The 24,383-nt window shown below is 37.4% G+C and overlaps 1 protein-coding gene across 2 annotated transcripts in view; it reads left to right on the forward strand.

The window, feature by feature from the left end:
- Positions 1 to 317: 317 nt before the first annotated feature.
- DSC2 (desmocollin 2) overlaps positions 318 to 24,383 on the forward strand; it is a 36,577-nt gene continuing 12,511 nt past the window's right edge. For both annotated transcript variants that reach the window (XM_040984689.1, XM_040984690.1), the window contains exons 1-11: positions 318 to 463; positions 7,231 to 7,315; positions 9,189 to 9,388; positions 10,306 to 10,425; positions 12,071 to 12,226; positions 13,493 to 13,637; positions 14,835 to 15,001; positions 19,129 to 19,263; positions 19,856 to 20,041; positions 21,629 to 21,885; positions 22,022 to 22,164. In XM_040984689.1, the coding sequence (XP_040840623.1) occupies positions 395 to 463; positions 7,231 to 7,315; positions 9,189 to 9,388; positions 10,306 to 10,425; positions 12,071 to 12,226; positions 13,493 to 13,637; positions 14,835 to 15,001; positions 19,129 to 19,263; positions 19,856 to 20,041; positions 21,629 to 21,885; positions 22,022 to 22,164 (1,663 nt within the window). In that variant the 5' untranslated portion in view covers positions 318 to 394. The remainder of the gene's footprint in view (positions 464 to 7,230; positions 7,316 to 9,188; positions 9,389 to 10,305; positions 10,426 to 12,070; positions 12,227 to 13,492; positions 13,638 to 14,834; positions 15,002 to 19,128; positions 19,264 to 19,855; positions 20,042 to 21,628; positions 21,886 to 22,021; positions 22,165 to 24,383) is intronic.

Below are 24,383 nucleotides of genomic sequence, written 5' to 3' on the forward strand. Positions count from 1 at the left end.
GGGGGGCAGATGGGACATATAGGTGGCGTCTTGCCTCTGAGAAACACCTAGGGGAGAAAGGGTGGCGCCCAGAGGGAGTTCCCACCTGTCGCTTTGAGAAGAAATGGAGACTTAAGAAAATAGCAAGGAGGGGCCCCGTCCTCGGTGTCTTGGACGCGCCTGAGCCCCACCCTCGGTCGGGTCGGAGGAAAAGCCCCTTGGGTGAGAGACAGACGCTTCAGAGAAAAGGAGAAGAAAAGAGCCTCTCGCGCGCTCCACCTGCTCCGCCTCGCACTCCTGCTGCGCGCCGGCCCTGCAAGCTCCGGGACGCGCGGCCTTTCGCCCCGCTGCGCCCTCCCAGCCCTGCTGGCCTCCGGGTGGCACCTGCCGGCGACCCTACTCCTGAACCCTCTCCATGGCGGCAGCCAGATCCGCAAGCTCCCGGAGCGGAGCCTTCTGCCGGCACCTGCTGCTGACCCTCACGGTGAGCGCAGCCGGGGAGGTCGGCTGGGGCACCGGGTGCACTGGACGGCTGGAGGGGGGAGGAGGGGAGCAGGGGTGGGGGTGGGGTCAGTGGCGGTCACAGTTCGGCCTCGGAGTGGCGGAAAACAAAGTTGGGGGTGGGGTGTGGAGGGCGTCGGGGTCGCCAAGGTCCCTGGGGCAGGGCCGGCCAGTGTCTCCTGGCGATAAGATCGATCCTGGCGGGTAGAGACAGAGGCGCGGGCGGCGAACACGCTTCCAAAACCCTGGCCTCTGGGTGCGCGCCCAGGAACTGGGTGCGCCCGGTGCGGGGTTCTCCTCGGCTTCTGCCGGGTTCAAGGCACCGGAAGGGGAGCCGCGCGAAGCCCAATCCTAGGGTGCAAGTGGAAAATGCTGTTTTTATTTGTTCACTTATTCCCCGGTGGATTTATCTTTAAGATCTTGGCTGATCTTAGTGTGACGGGGCTTGCAAGAGTGGAGACAGGATGGACTCTACTCCTCAAGTCCGGAGGCGGCCAGTGGGTCGATGACCATTTGTGGAGTTTCTTTTGTTAGCGTGAGGGGCTTCTGTCCCCTACATCTTGGCAGGGCAGTGGTCTGGATCTCTCTTTTTGCCATCTCATCCCCCACGCCTGCCCCAACTTGTTTCCCGCTTTAAGGGGCTGAAGAGCACGGAGTCCTTGTGAGATCTGGCAACCGAAGGGGGTGACTTAATTTCCCAAGAGGGACAGTTCTGTCCTCTAGCAAAAAAGGCCCAGATCTCTCTAGGAAAGGCAGAGGCCCCGGACTCCCTCCTAAGGGAGAGTCTGGGGGGTGGAGCTGGCCTTGGGAGCAAAGGTGGACCAGACTAGGACTTTCCCAGGTCTTCTGGGGAAATAGCAAGGAGTGCCCTTTGCAAGCCAGTCAGGGCAGGAGGTCGCCAAGAGGCATCCAGCGAACCACAGCGTGGTGAGCCCTGGGTCCGTGCAAGACACTTGATGAAGTCTTCTTCTCTCAGCTCAGCCTTCACAAGGGGGCCCTCCATTTTTTTTTTTTTTTACCCCAAGTCGTGATATGGCCGTGGTTGCTATTATTAGAGTATCTTTGCCAAGCAGTTAATTTATAGGTTGTATTCATAGCAGAGAAAAGTGCCATGCTTAGCAAGTGCCAGCCAAGTACGCAGCAGTTAACACATTTTTACTGTCGAGGAACATGGAGGCTGGCCTAAGTAACGGTCACAGGTATGTCAGGGACAAAGAAGAGATTGTGGCCAGATCCTTAAAAAGTTGTCATTTCTTTTTAAGTCATTGGCCCTTGTTCTTCGCAGGGCAGATGCGTCTAGGTATCAGCAATGAGTCATTTTGCTCTGCGCAGACATCTGCACCCCAAACCCGCTGTGTGTCCTCCCACGTAGAAGTGTGTTGGATTAAAGTGAGATTGAATCCTCCTTTCTGGGGGGACCTCCTCTCCTGGGCTGTAACGTTTTAGTCCAGAAGTAGGGCAGAAAGCCGGGACGCTGAGCATCCCCCTTGCTTTTGTTACTTGCTGGCTAGAAGGTGGGGTGAAGGCCCCCCACCGCCCAGTCACTCTCTGGTTCAGTCTGTGTGTGAGCGAAGTGCAGCTAGTATCCAGTGGTTGTTGGGTTGTGGGCCTCAAAGTGTGAGAGGTGTGTAACAACAACCAGAGTGTGTCCTATTACTAAGAATGACTCTGAGGGTGGAGCAGGCTTTACACTCCCTCTTTCCCATACGCTCAAGCGATCCTTCATCATTCCAGAAGCCAGCTCCTTCCTCCTTCCTAATATTGCCTCACCTCCGTATGGGTCTTCAGGACCAGAACTTAGCCTGAGACCTGGACTCCTGACGAAATGCGCCTCTCTCAGGTCACCAGAAATTGCCCTGAAAAATCCAAACACCATTTTTCATTCTTTGTTCAGTTTCACTTTATAAACTTTCGGAACACTCTGAACTCAATTCCCCACCTGGTTTCTTTTTCTTCACCCAGTATTTTTTTTTTTTTCGTTGTAACAAAGGAGTGTGAAACTTAAGCTCTTCCCTCCCAGCAAATGTTTAAGTGTGCAGGACAGCGTTCACTGGTGTACAGCATATGTCTAGAACTTTTCCATCTTGCATAACTGGGATTTTATGCCAGTTGGAGAGCAGCTCCTGGTTCTCTCTTCCCCTGGCATCCCTAGCAAACACAATCCTATCTCCTGCTTCTATATATTGGACTAATTTTTCCTTCTACTCTTTCATGCTGGTGTAGCATGGGACTCAGAAAATTTGCCCTTTATAAACTATTTCCTAGAACATTTTATCTGCTTCCTGGCTTAAAATATGACACAGATGTCAACATATCCTAAATTAATAATGCTAGTCTAGGTGCTGTCATTGAACAACAAGTCCCTTTATCTCTTCCTACCATGGTATATGGCATTTTGGTCTTCTAGTGTCCAGTACTTGATAGCACCGTGAACTTGTCTGCCACATTCGAGCTCTGGGAGTGGATGATGTTTTTTCCCTCCCCAGTTCATCATTAAATGCCATTAAGTCTGCATTCAAAGGATATCTAATAGATCATTTTACTTGTTTCTGTCACAAATAATGTCTCAGTAAATTTGTAAATATAAACATTTATGTTTCTGATATGCACAAGTATATCAGTACAGTTTATTTTTAAAATGAAGTTGACAAATAAATATGTAAATAACTACTTTTGGTAAATATTGCTCTTTCTTCTATAGAGGTTACATATGACAAGCGAGATATATGACAGTTAGAAGACGTGTACTTATTACTGTAAGCTATTCAATAATGAGTTTAAATTAGGCAGTAGTTTGCCAAAATATAATAAAGACTCTATACGTCATGCAGACATCACAGAAAACTCTAAACAGATAGGAGAAGGAAGTTTTAAATATAATAGCATGGCTAATAGAAGAGAACACAGTGGATTCATAATTAAATTAGGAATCAAGAAGGCCTATTTATGTACCAGATATCAAAAGCCAATTTATAAAAACATTAACTAAATAAAGATATATAAACTTAGTTTTCCATGGCAATGAAACAAACCAACAACATTAAAAAATGTTGAAATAGACTTGAAAATTTTAAAAAAGGTTTTCAGATTATGTTCTAAAATGATAATCTGATATAAAAAGGATTTTTTTTAAGTCAACATGAAAAAGCTCACTGGGATTATGGCCATAAAAAGCTCTAATAAAGTAATAAAATGTTTCTTAAAATAAGAAAGAATATGTTGACTTTACTCATGAGAAGAAAGGGTGAATTAAAAGTCACACTGAAATGTTGTTTGAACATGCTGAGTAGGCACAATGTTGATAAACAGAAAATTTCATAAATAATTGATGGGCGTGCCAAAATCTTTATGGACTGTGTGGAGTCATAAGTCATCAAATAGAAGTAGAAATGATTTTACTGTTTCCTTTCCAATTAATACATATAACCTGATTATATATTGAAGCTACACTTTTAATTAATGATTGAGATTTCACAGAAAATTTAATATCTGCTGGGCTAATATTTCTACTGCTGTCTCATAATTTTCTTGTAAATGCTTTTTAAAACTTTATTATAACCTTTTGAATCAGCTTGCTTAGCATTAGGAGGAATTTTTTTATTGGACTCACAATTTTTCATGTAATTTGGAGTTGACATATATAAATCTTGTTTTTTTTTTCTATTCAAAATGATGCATTTTTCTTTTCTTGCTTTTTTTTTTTTGGTACATTTTCTCAAATTTGGCATTCTTTTCATTGCTTTGAAAATGATTGTTACCTAGCTGGTTTTGCTCATGAATGTGAAAACTAGTGATTTTATATTTTATTTCACTATGCTGAACTCTTATCATTTTATGGTAATTTGCTGATTGATTTGCTTGGGGTTTCCAGGTACAGATTTTTTTTTTTCTTTACAATTCATAAGCATTGGGTATCTTCCTCTTATCTAGCACACCTTCAACCCAGTGTGAGCTTGGAGGGCATTATCTTGCTTCTGAGCTTAGAGGGGCTATCCCTGGTGCTTTCCACGTGGTGCTGTGACTACAGCATACAAAGTCTCACTGAAGAAGTACTTATTAAAATGAACTTTTGAGCCTTAAAAAAATAAGGATAGCTATGGAATTTGGCCAAGTCCTTTGTGGTATCCTTGGTAGTAATGACTTGCCAGACCTGCTTTAATTCACGAAGTTTCTAGACTAAGGAAATGAGGTGAATGTGAATCTCAAGCGTCAGTTTACATCTGACTTAATCTTGCTATGGGCTGTAGCGTTGCAGTTCTAGATTCAGGGGGAACGGATTTTCTCTTAGGTCTTAGGTGGGCCCCAGGCTGGAACTTCATTCCTTTTCTCTATTGAAGTGAAAAATCAGCATCAAATCCCCTCATGTCAGAAATAGTTTATAGTTTTCTCTTATACCTCCTCTGTGTTCTGGTGTTAACTTGAGCAAAAGCTGTCTTGTTAGTTCTTTGCTGCTTTATTTAGCTAGTTCTTTGCTTTTTAAAAATATATTTTAAATATATATCATAGCAATTTTAATTAGTTGAGGCATGGCATCTTCTGGATGACCTTGTTGACTATTAATTGAAATAAAGAATTTTCTCCTTGATCAGTTGTCCACACTGGCCAGACTTATCATATTCAAATATAAAATTGCCTGTATAACGTATTTGCTTAAAATAAATCACTGGTTTCTTATTATCTTTAAGGAAAGGTCCACATTTTTTGTTAATACCATTCAGTATCTGTCCCACATTTACTTCTCTGAATTCGTTTTAAACTTTCTCAGACACACACATTAGCCCTTCCAAGTTTCTTTTTGAGGTCTGAGTCATCCCTGGGCTGTCACATGTGTTGTTCTTGTGCCTGGAATTTAAAGCTCTGCCTCCTCTTATCATAGCTAAATTATTGCCATCCTCATGTGACGTACCCTGTCCCATAGATGGGATTTGTTTCTCCTGCCATCTCACAAGCTCGTATTTGCCAAGTGCTGCGTCAATCTCATCACATTGACAATATGCATGGATCTTACCTTGGCATGAATGCTTCATAAAAATTATGTAGCTGGTGCACAGCAAAAATTCAATAACGATTTGTTGCGTATACAAATAAGTTGATGTCCAGTATACTGTTATCTAAGGACTTGTCATCATTTGGAAGTTTCTCATTCTTCCCCTATTATTTCCTTAGTTTGAGTCATTATCATCTCTTTTTCAGATTCCTCCTGTAAATCCCCAAGTGCTCTGCTGAATTACACTCTTGGTCATTTGTAGCCTACTTTCCACATAACTTGCAGAGTGATTCTGTAGAACATATCAGGTCACGCCATGCCAATATCCCTAAACCTGCTATCCCTTCTTTGCGTTTGGAGCAAGAGCTGCACTGCTCACCGCTGCCTTTTAGATCCTGCTAGGTGCGGTGTTTGCATTCATCTTCTTTTGTCCTCCCCTCACTGTGCTCGTCCACTGTGACCCCTTCCTGCTGTTCCTCTAATGAACCCAGGAAAGTTCTAATTCAAAGCCTTTTTGCCAGTTAGGGAGTTAACAGATTGGCTTACTCCTGTCATTTGGGTTTCTGGTATCTCTTTGTCACCTTCTCTTTGCGTTTTATTTTTCTCATGGCAGTTCTATCACTCCGCCTAGGCATGCTGTGATGCTGCACGTTATATTTTGTCTCTCATTCTAATGTAGTTTCCGTGGGAACAGACTTTGGTTTGATTGCCTTTGTAACTTTTGAATTTTCTGAAGGAGTAAGTTGATGTTTGTTTCAACCACCCTAAGCTTGAATTCTCAGGATCAGCTGATTCTCCAGTCAGTGACAAATTTTCTTTTAATTTGCATTTCAAATACAGTCTCCTCACTGTATTCATTTCTTTTATTTGAAACATAATATCTGCCTTACCTTTACATATAACTTACATTGGACAACTTAAAGCACCTTAATATATCTGGAAATGAAAATATTCACCCAAACTTTAGTGACTTCAGTTTATGAAGTTTTTTAGTAACATTGTCATGCTAGTTAGTTATCTTCCTTTTAATCAAACACATTAAATTATAGAAAAAGTATGCGAATCTTTCAGAAATATCCATTGATAAGTTCATATTTCAACATTATGGGCTTGTTTCTGGGGCACAATACATTCACACCCTCCAAAACATGGCAACAAATTATGTTTCCACTTAAATGCAATGAGTTTTTAAAAGATTTTGAATATGGTAATCACAGCTTATAGTCAATTAAGATTTGGTTGAAATAATTGTTAACTATAAAATAGTTTAAAAATTTTTTTCTTACTTGTGTTGCTTTCCTGATCATTTTCTGCACTAAGAGGGTTTTGTTGGATTCTTGTAATAGGTACTTACTCTGTGAGGTTACTACTGAGTCTGTTTCAGTATAGCAAACAAAGCTTCAGAGGCTATGTCATTTTCTGGATGTATCCCTTTTATTGTGAAGGAGGCAGCTAATGATTCTAAGTTTATCAATTCACTCTTCCTCTCTATGTAATGTTTTTCCAATTTCTTACTACAGTATAGATTTCATTTTGGCAATATGTAAACTGATTTCTATTAAAAGTTATTGTTAATCACATATATTTGCCTATTTTTTAATTAAATTTTTACTGATCAATCAAGCTATATTAATACATAGTATCTTCGCAAAAATTATGTTATATATATTTTATAACATCTTGCATTAACACTTATAATTTATATATGCTACATCCACATTAAAGGATCTTTTTATGGTTAATATTTCTTTGGTGTCTTTTAGGTTTTAACACTTACCTGTGATGCTTGCAAAAAAGTGACCCTGCATGTTCCCTCAAAACTAGATGCTGAAAAGCTTATTGGTAGAGGTGAGAAGCTATATCAATATGCAATAAATCTTCATTTGGTATGACCCATTGAAATCAGTGTCTTTTTTTTTTTTTAAGAAGGATTTTTAGCAAAGAAGGCTGGGAAGGAGGGAGGAAGGCAGTATCACTATGCATCCACAAATCACATTGAATCTGTTAAAAAAAAAGAATTCAAATTAAATACAAAACAAAATTTAAAATAAGGATAGCTGTATTGGGACTAATAGTTAAAATTTATGTAGTATATTTCATTTATACTCTGTCATCATAGAGAAAGGAATATAACTCTTGAAAAATATTTCATACTGAGTAGAAAAGGCTGTTTAGTTTAAATAGATAGCATTAGATTATATGAAGGATAGAATATATGTGTATATGTTTCTGCAAAATTGAGAAATAGAATCAAAATTGTTTCTTGCATTTTCAAGATTTTATTTTGGAATGTTCATTCTAATACATTTAGCATCTTACTGCATTTGTTTCACTCTTTGGTTTTTGTAGCTTTAAATGATTTATTTATTATCTACTTGAAAGGCAGAGTGACGGGGGAGAGAAAGAAGGAGAAGCAGATGAGAGAGAAGAGATGTCTTCCATCGTATGTCCACTGGTTGAATTTGCAGACACCTTCAGCAAGGCCCAAGCTGAGAGCCAGAAATTGCTCCAGGTTTAAGGAAACCTGGATGAGAAAGATTCTAGTACTCGAGTCATCTTCAGCTACCTTCTGAGATACATTAGCCAGAAGTTGGAACAGAAGCAGAGTAACTGGGACTCTGATATATGATATGGGCATTCCAAGAAGCAACTTAACTTAGTGTACCACAAGGCCTCACATTTGGTTTACTTATTCAATTAACTTTTACATATAAATTACATGTGTAAGAAAACATTAAACCAATGAAAACACAAGATGATGACAGTGCTTTGAAAACTTTGAGGAAAATCGAATTACAAGTTAATTTTCTTGCAATTTTCTTTGAAATTTATTCAGTTTTTTTTTAAATATTATTTTCATGAACTTCATGGGGTGCCCTCATAGGATGATTATTCTGAGATACATACAATTTCGTAATATTTTAATTCAGTAGTTGCCTCTTTTATACTGATAGATTGCATTTACCTTACTTTAAGTGTTCTTAAGTGTGAGTTTATAGTGAATTTCATTCAGTAAGGAAAAACATTTTCGTGTCAGTATAAATACTCAAAACACTGCAGTTCACTTGCCTTTATTTCAGTACAAATATCTTTTTAAAATCGTGTGAAATAGAGGGTGGGTGTTGTGGCACAGTGGCTTAAGTATTTGCTTGGGAAACTTGGATTCATATTGGAATGCTTGGGATCTAGTCCCCCCTCTGCTTCCCATCAGCTTTCTGCTGATACACCCCAGGAGGCAGCAGGTGATGGCTCAAGTCTTTGGGTTCTATTCACAAACATGGGAGACCTGGATGGAGTTCCTGGCTGCAGATTTCAGTTCGACTAGCCCTGACAACTGTGAACATTTGGGGAATAAACTAGCAATTAGAAGATCTCTCTTCCTCTCTCCTCCTCTCTCCCTACTTCCTCACTCCCTTCCAGTTCTCTCTCTCTTTCTCTCTCCATGTATCGTTATTCCTTTAAAATAAATAAAAATAAACTTTAAAAGATATGAAGCTTTAAATAATAAAACTTTAAAAGATATGAAGTATACATTAGAAGGGAATTCATGTTTAAGCACAGCTTAATTAGGCATGTAGTTTCACTTGTCCTTTTAATAAGGTAAAATTTTCAAAGGCTGGCATGATTAATTTTAAGTTTTTAGTTCGCGCCATATGTGTAGATTATTGTTGCTAAGTCTGGACACTGTTTTACTATGTCTTGCTACTTATATTTCCCACAGTTAACCTGAAGGAGTGTGTTAAATTTCCAAACCTAATTCACTCAACTGATCCTGACTTCCACGTTTTAAAGGATGGTTCAGTCTATACAACAAATGCTGTACTTTTGTCCTCGGAAAAGAGAAGCTTTACTATACTGCTTTCTAACACCAAAAACCAAGAAGAGAAGGAAATAGTTGTCCTTTTGGAGCATCAAACAGAGGTATACACAGCTATATAAAAGAAAGTCTAACAATGTCTTTTCTTCAGATGTATCTAACCTTACTAGGAAGATGTGAAGCCAGAAGGGATATGGTATAGTTGATTTGATGAAGAATGAAACCCATGAGACAAATCAATAATATCCGAAGTAGAAAAGAATAATCCATGTAGAAAACAACATTAAATGATTATTAAATGTTGTTATTCCTTTCCACTTGGGACAATAAAAGAGAAACTGGGATAAACTACAGCATAGGAACTTCAGGTTTAATGTGCAAAAGCACCCATTGTTCTTTACTGTCAAATGCATTTCCACAATTTCTGAAACTCCCCTCTCTGTAAAAAGACTTGATTCTCCAGGAATTAAGCATACTTTGTAGTCTTAGGAAATGAATGACTGTTGTAGTTGGAAGTTTGCACCATGTACATACTTACTGTATTAGAATGTCCCTTATCAAAATGATTTCTGGTCAACTCTTGGCCATTTCTCACTTGTGTGGTTTGAGTCATCACTATGATTCTTTCCTCATTCTGGCACAGATCTCTCTGTTGGTTCTCTGGCTCTGCCTAATTGCTGGTGAGTGCAAGATTCTTGTGCTAAATTTAGAAAGTCATACGCTTCCTTATTTTCATTACATAACTCTCCTTCCATGCTTTTACATAGCAGTATGGCATTGGCAATTTATTTTTTCCATTTTGCTTCTCTCTTCCGTTTCCATCTCTCTTTGCTTCATATTTCCATCAAGTTACTCTCCAAGAGACTTTTTGCTGCTATAGTTTTACAGACTATTTCTTCATTATTTGTCCATGTGCTGTGCATTCCTCACTCATCCTCATGAAGAGAGAAAGATGTATCGAAGTGCAGTGTTTCTGAATAAAGTAGCCATTAACTTTAACTTTTTCTTCTGGTAAATCGAGGTACCAAACCAAATACAACCTAAAGAAAAAATTCTGCGACGAGCCAAGAGAAGATGGGCTCCCATTCCTTGTTCAATGCAAGAGAATTCCTTGGGTCCATTCCCACTTTTCCTTCAACAGGTACAGTTTAAGTTTTTCATTTTTATTTTAAAAAATGTTGACATTGGATATGCGGTTTTTAAAACTGATGTGTATAAATATATGAATGAATGAGCATGTGTAGTTTTATGTTTCAATCTATGTATGTAAATAAAAATGTATCTTTATACTTGGCATACACATTTCTGAAGCCTTGTTCATGCAAAGGCTGTAGAACTGTAACAGTCATCTAGCTTTGTCAAGCACATTCCCTTTTTGAATTTTTCCATCAACAGAAATATGAGTCTGTAGATAGCCATAGATACACCTGAACAACTCCCATAATGACAGGTACAGTCACTGTTAAAAGCCCAAGAGTCACAGGAAAGACACGTGCACCTCTATTGCTTATTCCTTACAAGTGTTCTACCTCACTCTGCATCTGCTTTGGAACCTTATTTTTTTTATTTTTTTGAACTTTAATGGAAATGCCAAAACCCCTCCCTGTCTCTTTCCACTGCTTGTGGCCACCATCCTCCCAACTTTGTCCTGGTTTTCTTTTCTTTAAGTTCTTGAAATGGTTGGTGGAATCCTCCATTAAAACCCACCAGTAGATTTAGTGCAGCTGAGAGAAAATCAACTTAAAATCAAGAAAGAATGGTTAAGTAATTATTCTACCAATTTTGACTTGAAGATGGCCAAGATCTTCCTGTGTGGCAGGCATCATGATAAAGCAACTACAATCCATCCCCTACTTATCTTCTATAATTTGTCCTCCGTATTGGAATATCTGGCATCAAGTCCTGTTCTACCTATGGTTCCAATCCAGTTTTCTGCTGATGCACCTAGGAGGCAGCAGAAATGGTCAAAGGACTTGAGCTCCTGCCATCCTCATGGGAGAGTCCATTAGACCTTCTGGCTTCGAGCCTTTGGCCTAGCTCAGTCTTGGCTGTTGGGAACATTTGGGAAACATACCAGTGGGTGGGAGACCTCTTCATTTTTCTCTGTCTGTTACTCTTTCTTTCAAATATATATGTATATATTTGTGTATATATATATATATATAAACTATTTTTTTCCTTTAAATACAAAAGTTCTTATAGAGAGAATGAAACCTGGTTGGAAGAATTTTGCTTTTTGAATCAATGACCAAAATACCACCCTTGCCAATATATTCTTCGATTTCTAGTCTCTCATACTTATTTCTTCATTCAGATGTTGTAAAAAAGAAGACACTAAAAGTGATAAGAAGCTCATTAAGGAAAGCATAGTTTAAATTTTCATCCTTCAGATAGTACACTTTAAACTCAATGTCCTAAATATTATGTTGAAAATAATTAAAAAAGAAGTTTAAAAAGCTTGACAGCAGAATATTTTTATGCACAAAATACTTTATTTTCTAAGATACAAAAAGTCTAAATATTTGATGTCCATATCAAATATTACAAATATTACATATATGTATGTATTCTTGATTCATTCAAGAAAATTAAAATGGTACTACATAACTTAGCTCATCCATTGTTTTTGAAACTTAATTATTAGGTATCTTAACTCGATTGCTAATAATCAATTAAAAAGAACATATGCGTTCTAATAAAAATAGCAATGTAATGCTATCACATAAAAACACAGATGAAAGCTGATCTGAAATGAAAAATTGTCTAATGCAAAATCTACTCTCTAGATTCAATCGGACACAGCTCAGAACTACACTGTGTACTACTCCATCAGAGGACCAGGAGTTGACCAAGAGCCTTTGAATTTATTTTACGTGGAAAGAGATACTGGAAATCTGTATTGCACTCGTGCTGTGGATCGTGAGCAGTACCAATCTTTTGAGGTAAAGTCTAAAGTTTATATAGTATTAATATTTAGTAAATTTTTCACTTCCCATTCTCATTTATTTTCTGCTTTCTTTGTTGTTCTCAATATTTTAGCTATGTCTGACAGAACAAAATAGACTTGCGCCTAGATAAATTCCCATGGAACAATAAAATTGAATTTTATTAATTTGTTGCTAGTTTTAGGGTTGTATTAGTTATGTTATTTTCTGAAGAAAATAAGAATATGATTTTAATGAGAAGTGATATAGTTGGCTGAAGATATTTCTGAATCTCTTCATGGTGTAGGGGGACTAGTAAGAGAGACTTAGATATTAAGTTTACCCAAGTACCTTGTAATGGGAGAAGGTTAACGTTTCTTGCACGGGTAAGGAATGTGAACAATGCTTAACCAGGTGATTCGGTCTTTTAATAATCTGAATAATATTTCCAAGGAAGAATATGAATTTATATAATTCACAGTTGTGCTCACATGTAATGAAGGTTTGGTTCCCATCACAGTAGATCATTTTCTTAACTGAATTATAATTGTTTTGTAACCATCATAGCTTAATTTTTTATTCATCAGAAAGTTTGATTAACTATAGACATGCAAAAGTTTTAATTAAGTACTTAGGTTTAAAATCTTGCAATTTGACTTTCAAAGTGCCTATGATGATTTGTTGCTTCTGTCACAGCTGTTGTAAGAAAAACTGAAATAGAAATGCATAATGTGAAATTTGAAGAAATCTTTATATTTCACATACAACTTGCAATCATTCATTTGTCATATTGTAGAATCCCTGTTTTTAGCTTAAAACGTTCTTATGAAGAGACTTTTAGAAAAGTAAGCATTGATATGTCTATCATTTACATTTAGAAAATAGGATAATATCCAAGCTAATTGTACTTGGGGAATTTGTACTCCTAACAAATCCAAAGTAAAAAGGGGTCCAGAAGGTTATATTTAAAATTTGTGCACTTGAAACTTTCAAATAATATGAAACATACAAGTCGCCAAGTCCTTTTTTAGAAAAAAAAATTATACTGATGAAAATACAGAGCAATTACATGGAAATGAACATGATGAATATATTAGTTACTTTTAAGCATAAAATGCTGTTACACCAAAAAGTTAGCTACCTCTTTTGGCAATAAAGTTGGCCAAATCCAAAAATAGTAGCAGAAAATGTGACTCACACTGTGGTGCTGAAGAATCTCCGAATGAAAGCCGAAGAAAGTTTGAACCTTATTTTATTTTAGACATTATTTTTACTCATTTGCAGCTCGTTGCGTTTGCAACAACTCCAGATGGATATACACCAGAACTTCCATTGCCTCTACCTATCAAAATAGAGGATGAGAATGATAACTACCCAATTTTTACAGAAACAACTTACATTTTTACAGTTTATGAAAACTGCAGAATTGGTAAGTACCTAGTTTAACAATATGTGACAACTTAATGTGATTCAGCCCATAAGTTCAGCTATGCTGTGTTAGTAAGCAGCCGCATATGGCTTGATACCATGTGCAAGGAGGTCTGAATGGGATTTTGTTCTGCACTAAGCTACTTGTGTGACTGGGTGAGTTTCCTAATCTTGATAAACCTTAGTTTGTTCATCCGTAAACGGGTCAGCACTGCACCCAATTGTTGTCAAGATTAAATGAAGAAAAATGTACATGGGCTACCAAGCACAGCACTTCAAAAATTGGTGTTAATATACACTCTCAATGTAAGACAAAAATATACTTTTAAATGGCTTATTTTTGCATTTATTCATTTGAAAGGCAGAGCTACAGAGAGAGAAATGGAGAAATAGAAAGAGAGAGAGAGAGTTGGGAGGGAGAGGGAGGAAGAGAGAAAGAATCCATCCATTGATTCACTCTCAAAATGGCTGCAACAATCAGAGCCAGGAGCCTCTCTCAGGTTTCCTGTGTTAAGTGTAGTGGCTGAAGAGCATGGTCCTGCTCTACTGCTTTCCCAGAGACATTAGCGGGGCACTGGAGCAGAAGTAAAGCAGCTGGGACGTAAGCTGGCCCCATATAGGATGTTGGTGTTGCAGATGATAGCTTTATCTGTTATGTCACACTGCTTGTTCCAAATAAACCCTTTTAAGATGTGTAACACATCTAGGAGCAGTTACAGACATAGTCTTGAATGTATCTATTAATATTCTGTAATGATATAATGACCGACAATATTCTGAGTGTAATACAAGTGTTTTCTCAATTGTGTGAAACAATCCACTTTAACTGCAGGTCAGGATGCTGTTTCTGATACTAACAATGGCAGGACTTCCTAAACAAAGCTAATTTATGCATTTGACTAATCACAAACTTGCTGTTAACAGAATTCTTTATTTAGGACTTAAAAACGTCCCAGAGGGATGATATCAACATTTAAAAAATGATACATTAAATACAATGATAACTCAAGATATTCAATAACTAAGAGATTTAAAGAAAAAAATATCTTGGATAGAGAAATCATACTTTTGAAAGTCTTTGACTTTGGCCTATAATAAAGTGATCTGGAACTTTTCTGAGGTCAGAGGAGATGAATGAAACACAGGGCAAGTTGAAAATGTGAGAATTTTGGAAATTAATGAGAATTTTTTTATGCAGGCTCGACAGTGGGACAGGTCTGTGCAACTGACAAGGACGAGCCAGACACAATGCACACACGCCTCAAGTATTCCATCATTGAGCAGCTGCCGAAATTACCTACCCTCTTCTCTATGCATCCAAGCACGGGTGTCATTACCACATCATCATCTCAGCTAGACAGAGAGGTAACATACATATAAAAAACCTCTGGGTAACAGAAAAGTGTTGGTTATAACATAGCTATGTAATAATACTTTCATGTCTCTGTATATCACCTAAGGACGTGTCTTTGGAAAGCATGTTATAAAACTGTATTTTAGAAAAATGATTTTTATTAATATTTTAATATTCTCGACCCAGGTCCAGTTATTTCCGACATTTGGAGAGTGTACCAGTAATGGCAGGTCTCTTCTCTCTTTCTTTCTCCTCTGTATTTCAAAGCAAATAACATTTAAAAAGATTATTTACTGATAATATTATTTTAAGTATGTTAAGGAAGATGGTTAAATAAATTTGTGCTGTGGTAATTTTGAAATATTTTTCTTTTCTGAAAAGTAGAATATCAAACGTCCAAATATGTTATCTATAGTATTAAAATTGGAAATATCAGAAACAAATGGTGAACCTTTGGAAATGTGTAGAAATTCATCATCTAGAAAGATGACAATGCTTTTGTTTGTGTCTACAAGCCTTTTTCAACAGTGTCCTCTATTTTATTTTTAAGATTCATTTATTTTTATTGAAAAGGCAGACATACAGAAAGGATATACAGAGAGGAAGATCTTCTGTTTGCTGGTTCACTTCCCAAGTAGCCTCAATGGTCAAAGCTGAGCTGATCTGAAGCCAGGAGCCAGAAACTTCTTCTGAGTCTCCCTATCAGGTGCAGGGTCCCAAGGCTTTGGGCAGTCCTTGATTGCTTACCCAGGCCACAGGCAGGGAGCTGGAAAGAAAGTGGAGCTGCTGGGATTAGAACCAGTGTCCACATGGGATCCCAGTATGTGCCAGGCGAGGACTTTAATTATCACATTGGACCCTTCATCTATTCCCTCACATGTATGAAAGCAGGGTCTGTATTAAATCCCTGATCTCTGGTTTCCAGTTTTAAATAGACTGCCAAATTAAAAAAAAAAAAAAGTGCTTCCCACAGATAATAAAGTAACTAATGAGAATATTGACATTATTTGTATTTCCCAAACTCTTTTAATGCTTGGCTTAGTATAACAAGATAGATTCTTATCTTTTCTCCTGTATTCAGTTTGTTGTTAGCTAAAGCATGTACAGAAGAGTCAAACATGAAGTTAAAGAGAGGAACTTTTAATAGGTGTTTCAAATCACTGTGGATGTTCTTTTTTGCTCAAACTTGACAAATAGTAAATTGTTTCCTAAATATTTCTTGTAATGTAAACTCCTATGTCTTATAATGAACTTTCATTCTTTGTTGTGTAACTACCTACTGGTTTTTCTTGTATTGTGAGGGGACATCTCCCCAGTGTGTAATTTTCTAAAACCATAAATCAGTATTGGAAAGTATTGGTGCACTGATAGAGATCTTACAAATATTGGCACATTTCTTGAAACAGTCTTGAAAAGAAAAAGAAAAGTCCTTTCCTTATCACCTCCATTAATATTACAAAGGTTGATAAGAGTTTTCCAAGGGCATCATTTTTCTTGAAAATGACCATTTGTCACAGGCATTCAAATTATTATGTATATGGTGTTTCATAAAAACGTACAGTGCCCGATTCAACTCACAAATTAAAATACACAAGTATTTTCCTGAAACAGATGTTTTTTGGTAGAATTAGAAACCAATCAATGGTAGTTACCCCAGCCTTGCTTTGTAATAATTTCTTTGGCTCTAGAGTTTCGTTTTTCATCTTCCGTATGAAGATGCCACAAAAAAAACTTGAGGATCACAAAACTTCATTTTGTTGTGTTATCAGCCAGTTGATCAGAGTCAATAAATTTTAGTACATTACAACGAAACACGTAGATGTTATAAATGTTTTTAAGTTAAATGAGGCCATTATTTTCCTGTCTGAAACCGTGATGGATTATTAAGGAAGGATTAAACAAGAAAACTAAGTTCATACATGCAAAACAGAGGTGGAAAGAAACCATATTTTGTTTTGGGAAGTGCATGAGGATAAGAAAGTTTGAGAGACCATTGAATTAAGACAAAAAAGGTGACCTTGTAAAACAGAAGTGGGCATTGTGTCAGTAGAAGGTTAAAAATATTTTTCACATGTTTGGTTTTATCACAACAATGACTAAGGCAGAAAGGATGATCATAACAAGCATTTCATAGGACAGGAAACCTAGGTAAAGAGGATTTTCCAACCGCCCAAGACTGCATTCTTTGTTTTTGAAGCTGAGAATCAGACTTGTGCTTCCTTTTAATAAAATGTACTTATTTAGCTCATTTATTTAAGATTTAGTTCATTAGTTTACTTGAAAAGCAGAGTCTCTCTCTCTCTCTCTCTCTCTTACACACACACACACACACACACAGAGAGAGAGAGAGAGAGAGAGAGAGAGAGAGAGAAAACTCAAGAGACAGTAAGAGAATGAGAGAGAGAATGAATCTTCCATCTGCTGGTTTACACTCCAGTGGCTGCAATAGTCAGAGCTGGGCCATTTCTTCGCCTGGAGTCTAGAATTCGAGTTTCCCAAATGGGTGGCAGGGACACAAGTGCATCAGATGTCAATTGCTGCCTTCTCAGGTGCAGTAGCAGGAATCTGAATCAGCACCAAGCAGCTAGGACTTGAGCTTGCACTCTGACACGAGAGGAAAGTGTTGTAAGCTGCACTTTGATGCACTGTGTGCACCAAAACCCTGGCCTATAGAATCTGTGTTTCCAGAAGGTATTACTATAATGCTGCTTTTCTCTTTTTAAAGATTTATTTATTTTTATTTGAAATGCAGCATCACAGACAAGGAGGGATAGAGAGAAAGAGAGAATGAGCAAACTTCCATTTGCTGGTTCATTCCCCAAATAGCCAGAGCTGTTTCCATCCAAAGCTAGGAATCAGGAACTTCTTCCAGCTCTCCCACCTAGCTGCAAGCTCCTGAAGATGAGCCATCCTCTGCTGACTTCCAAGGCCATAGGCAGAGAGCTGAATCAGAGATGGAGTGCTAGGACATGAACCAGCACTCCTATGGGGTGCTAGCACTGCAGGCAGACACTGAGCCTACTATGCCATGGCCCTAGCCCCTATCCTCTTCTAATAAATGCAGCTATAGGAGGAGACACATTTTTTTAAAGTAGCAACATTTTAAAGCCAGATGCTATTTTTCATTGGAAGGAAAAAATTAGTCCCAGAACTTTATTTTCAAACTAATTTTTAAAATCTTTGTATAAATATGTTGAAGTTAATCTTTAAAACCTTTTATTAAATGGAGAATTTTTCACATTATTGCTTTATTACAGGAATATTATAAGGTTTACTGTTATATCTACCTATCTGTATATCTAGAGAGATGATAGATAGATAGATAGATAGGTAGATAGATATGACTTATTTAGTTAGTTGAAAGACAGTGTTACAGAGTGATCTTCCGTCTGCTGGTTTACTCCCCAAGATAAACGCAGCAACTAGATTGGAGCAGGTCAAAGCCAAGAGCCTGAGACTCCATCTGGGTGTTCCATGTGGACGACAGGGTCCCGAGCATCATCTTTCGCTGCATTCCCAGGTCATTAGAATGGGATTAGATTGGAAGTGGAGCAGCTGGGCTTGTGGTACTGACATTACAGGCAGTGGCTTGACCCACAGATCAGCTGTGCCACAACGATAGTTCTGACTTACAACTATATATATTTTAAATTTAAACGTGTTTATAAAGCAAATTGAAAATGTATCATTGTAAAAATAAAGAAAAATAAGAGTAGAAGAAATTTTTGGGTGGAGAGTATCAATGTGCTCTTCAAACTGTGTATATAAATTATGTTTTCTTTATACAAATAAAAAAGCAAAATAAGAGGAATCTGTTTTTGGTAGGAGATAAAGATTCTTAGTAATTGACGTGTGGCTTAAAATGTACTGATGATATTTGTTGAATAGATAAAACCATTGATTACATTGATTATGTATTACACCAGTTGATAGGATTTTAAACATGAGAAATTACATGGTTTTGATAAACTGAATGAAAACTACTAGTGTTAAGTTCTTCTTGAACAGAAAGGGCATAGTATTTAACCATGTGCCCCTTGAATTATTAACACAAGGAAAATTAAACACTATATATATATATATTTCATCAAAATGTTGATCATTTCTCTAAGCACTTAAATTCTCTCTTTGTTTTCAGGTAATTGATACGTACCAGTTGAAAATAAAGGTACAAGACATGGATGGTCAGTATTTTGGTTTACAGACGACTGCAACATGTATCATTAATATTGGAGATGTGAATGACAACTTGCCAGTGTTTACCCGTTCTTCTGTAAGTACATGATATTAAGAAGAGGAAAAACGTATAATCTATTGTTAATTATTAGGTATGCAGATCCTCATTGATAACACTTGGTTTTAAATGAAATAACTTCAACAGCATAACAATGATTTGGAGTTGGAGTTTAAAATTATGTAAACATTGGGGCTGACACAGTGGCATTGTAAGCGAATCCTCCTTCGGCAGCACTGGCAAATCAACCCATATGGGCACAGGATCTAGTCATGACTGCCCCATTCCCACCCAGCTTCCTGCTCATGGCCTGAGAAAGCAGTGGAGGGTGGCTTAAGTCCTTGGGTTCCTGTACCCGCATGGGAAATCTAGAAGAAACTTTTGGCCCTCAGCTTTGGATCAGCCCAGCTCTGGCCATTGCAGCTATGGGGAGTGAGCCAGTAGATGGAAGGCCCCTCTCTGTCTCTCATGCTTTCTCTCTGTAACTCTGATTTTCAAATTAATAAAACAAAAATCTTTAAGAAAAAATGTAAAAATAGTATTTAGAAAATTAAAAAAACAGGGCTTCCTTTATTGCATATTTTGTTTTTGTGAGTAAATTAACACGACATTTTTGCTTGTATTCTTTTAGTATGAAGCATCAGTGGAGGAAAATGCAGTTGATGTGGAAATCTTGCGTGTTACTGTTGAGGATAAGGATTTAGTTAATACTCCTAATTGGAGAGCTAACTATACCATTTTGAAGGGAAATGAAAACGGAAATTTTAAAATTGTAACTGATCCCAAAACTAATGAAGGAGTTCTGTGTGTAGTCAAGGTAAGATTAAATCAACAATTTATCATATCAAAGGATAGCATAATATATTTTAATAAAAAGAACGGAATTCTGCTAAATGTTTATAGGACAATATAAATGTATATAGGACAATATAAATGCCATGTCGTGCAAATATGTGTTGCAGAATGTTTATTTTTGATAGCTTTTTGTAACAGTGGGATTTAAAAGAAATATATGCAAGTATGTATTCAGTTAATGTGATATTTTATCCAGTTTGTAGCCAATTCCTCTTAAATCAAATTTCCCTAAGTTTTGATTTTGGGGACACTGCCTTACTTTCCCAGCCTATTTTTTTAATCTGATTCCAAGAAATGCTATTTATTTATGACTTCCCCAAATGATAAATCAGCCCATGAAGTGGTTGCTTGTAAGTTTATTCATCTATGCTCAGTACATTATCATTTGAGTTCAAAATGGGAATCCTCAATCATTTAAAAATGTATATATGTCTAGTGTTTCGTTTTCATACTGTTCTACAACACATGAAAAGGACTTGCTGCTATTTCAGGAGCTAGCATTAGAGCACAAAGCAGTCTGAGCTCCTCTGATCTCGGAAAGTCATGGGCTCATTACACACCGCTTTCTCACTAGAAATGATTCTATCTTATGTCTATGGAGTTTTCTTATTCTGCATGCATTTTCGCAAGAAGCGTGAATCATAAGTGATGAATCCCTCTCATTGGAGTCATGAAAATCAGCTTCAGTGTGTGTTTAATTTCTTTCTGATTCAAAGAAATTCCCTTAAAACCCTATCTGATTCTTTACCCAGCACCTGCCTTACAGGTTGGTATTTGAAGGAAGGAAATCTGTTCCTGTGAACTCCAAGACCTGAAAAATTCCTGTCATTCATTCTTATTATAGCTATAAATCTTCATGGAACTTGGTATGTTGAGGCTTTAAGAAAGGAACTGGAATGCAAGAGTTTTAAAAGGACACTGTTGGGTGGCCATTGTACAGAAGGATAAGCCATCTGAGAGGTCTGTCAAATGGCATCCCATATTGGAGTGCCTGGTTTCAGTATCAGCTACTCCACTTTTGGTCTAACTTTTGCTTATGCATCCAAGAGGAACAGATAATGGCTCAAGCCTTTATCTTAACTCTGCCCAATCGTGTGGGAGACATGGATGGAGAGTTTTAGGATCCTTGATTTATCTTGTCCCAGCCTCCCCACCCCTCTCTCTCTCTCTCCCTGTTGCTCTACTTTTCAAATAATTAGATTTTTTTTCAAAGGAAAGTGTGATGATTGTAAACTGTTTATATTCTTGTATTTCCCCTCTTAAATGCATCTTACAAAAATTGAGCTCTATTTTCGACCCAAACCAAGAACAAATAATTCTGTTCATTTGAGGAATGAAAGAAAAGCTATTCATAATGTTGTAGTAAATATCTACCGATTATGATATAGATTCCATAAATGAGTATCTCTTGTGTCACCATGTACACATTTTCATTAAGCATTTTCTGAAACTTCTATCAGAATCTATTTAGCAGTTAGTTACTTATGTCCGATCATGCTGCTGAGTGTTAAGTGATTGATCTGATTTTTCAATACATTTATTTCTGCAGCCTCTGAATTATGAAGAAAGACAACAGCTGACCCTGCAGATTGGCGTGACGAATGAAGCTCCATATACAAGAGATGGTATTTCAAGGTCATCCATGAGCACAGCAACAGTTACTGTTAATGTAAGAGATCAGGATGAAGGTCCCGAGTGTAGCCCAGCAACACAGACCGTTCGAATTACAGAAAATGCAGCGGTGGGAACAAAAAGCAATGGATATCGTGCCTTTGACCCGGAAACAAGAAGTAGCGATGGCATAAGGTATTTGTAATTCTACTATAGTTAACTTTAACTTTAAGTAAACTTCATTGTAGTTTTCAAAGTTGAACTTGTTTTGATTTAGTGTTATAATTTGGCATATAATCCCTCACATATTTTAATTCCTCATTATGAACAGGTATAGGAAATTAAATGACCCAAAAGGATGGGTCACTGTTGAAGAAAATTCAGGATCCATCGTGATTTTCAGAACTCTGGACAGAGAAGTAGAGAGCAACAGAGATGGAATCTATAATATTACAATCCTTGCATCAGATCAGAGTAAGACATTTTCTTTTAAATCAGCAGAATATATCTTCAACTGTGCACATTTTCAGTTTTTCAGCAAGTAATCTACATTTTACTCATGAGGTTTGATATGGTGGACCAGTGCTCACTCCCCCCACCCTTGTACTTCTCCATCGCACTTGGTTCCTCTGGTTCAACATCTGTCTCATCCCCTAGGTCTGCATTTCCTTACATTCCGACGTGATGGCTTACAGCCTTTCCCTTTCTAAACATAGACAGATTTTAAACTTGAATCTCAGTTTCCCTTTTCTTCTCAATCTAAATTTTATGGGCAATTTTACCCATATTCTCTCTCTAATAGAAATGTGGGTTTCTATTTTCGCTATATTACTCTAGTAGTTAGAAGAAGATTACTATTTTTTAAGCTATTTTTATTTTTTATCATTTTATGATATAATTACGTTTGCTCTGGGATTTCCCTTACCCTCTCTGCAAATCCTCCCCCTCCCCGCTACTGATTTCCCTTTAGTAGTCCAGTTCTTTATAAGCAGTCGTTAAATCCGTCATTCTGCTATTTATGCGTATCCTGACATTGTAGGTATGGAGGATGGCACACAGTCCAGCATTATATTGTCAGGATAGATTTAACAGTTTCATTAGGAGTCCATCTTTGATTTGGAAGTAAAGATGCATACTGCATTTTATCTTCACATCTGGATATGATAGTCTCTATTACAGTTACTATACATCCCCTTAATGAAAAGTCACAAAACAAAATCAACATAAAGAATAAAGAAAATTTGCAATGCCCTAAAGTTAAATGACATGCTACTAAATGACTAATGTATCACTGAAGAAATGAAAAAGAAAATCAAAAACCTTCTTGAAGAAAATGATGTTACTGGATGAATTTAATAAGAGAAAACAAAACTGCTTTTTTTTTGAATGAATGAAAATAAAGCCAAAAATATCAGCCCCCCGAGATGTAGTAAAAACAGTATTGAAAGGGCTATTGAGCCTATATTTTGCAAAGAGATTGTCTTACATTAGACAGACATATATTTGCCTTCATGGGATTGATTTATTTCGTTGAACACAATGGTCTCTAGTTGGGACCATTTCGTTGCAAATAGTAGAAATTCATTCTTTTTAATGGCTGCATCATATTCCATGGAGTAGATGCTGCCCTGTTTCTTTATTCACTCCTCTTTTGATGAGCATCTGGGTGCTTTCCATGTCTTTGCTGCTGTAGATTGTGCTGCTATAGATGTATGATTACAGATCCCTTTCTCGTATGCGGGTTTCATCTACTTTGGATATATTCCCAAAAATGGGTTAGTTAGGTCATAGGCAAAGTCAATTTTCAATTCTCTTAGCTTTCACTCCCCATACTGACTTCCACTGTGGCTGCTATTAGCCTAGAGTCCCACCAATAGTGAAGGAAGGTACCTTTCTCCCCACATCCATGCCAGCAGGTATAGTAGAGATCTGAATCTAGCCAATCTCACTGGAGTTACATGCAACCTCAATGTGGTTTCATTTGTATTTTCCAAACAGCTATGGAGCCTGAGCATTTTTTTCATATGTCTGTTAGCCATTTGAATTTGCTCTTTTGAAAAATGTCTGATAATTTCCTCCCATTTCTTACAGAGTTGTTTGTTTTGCTGCTATTGAATTTCTTAAGCTCTTTGTAAATCCTGGCTATTAGTCCCCTGTCAGCTGTGTAGTGTGCAAATATTTTCTTCCATTCTGTTAGTTGTTTCTTCACTTCTTTGATCATTTCCTTTGCTGTAAGCTGCTTTTTAATTTGACGTAGTCTCGTTTGTTTATTTTGTCTTCAACTGCTGTGCTTTTGGTGACTTTCCTGAAAAGTCTTTCCCAATTCCTATATCTTGTTGAGTGCTTCCTATGTTTTCCTCTAGTAGTTTGGTGGTTTCTGGATGAAAATTTAGATCTTTGATCCGTTTAGAGTTCATTTTTGTATAAGGCGACAGGTGGAGGTCTTGCTTCTTACCTCTGTAGATTGCTATGCAATTGTCCCAACAGCATTTTTTAATAGATTGGGCTTTTCCCCTGGATTATTTTCAGTTTTCTTGTCAAAGTTTAGTTGACTGTGCATGTGTGGGCTCCCTTCTGGTGTTTCTATTCTGTTCCATTGATCTTCTCTGTTTCTGCTTACCAGTACCAGACTGCTTTGGTGATCACTGCTCTGTAGTATCTTGAGGTCTGCAATTGTGATTACTCCAGCTTGA

The sequence above is a fragment of the Ochotona curzoniae genome, unplaced genomic scaffold (assembly GCF_017591425.1).
Source record: "Ochotona curzoniae isolate NIBS_2020 unplaced genomic scaffold, NIBS_Ocur_1.0 contig_43, whole genome shotgun sequence".
Taxonomy (NCBI): domain Eukaryota; kingdom Metazoa; phylum Chordata; class Mammalia; order Lagomorpha; family Ochotonidae; genus Ochotona; species Ochotona curzoniae.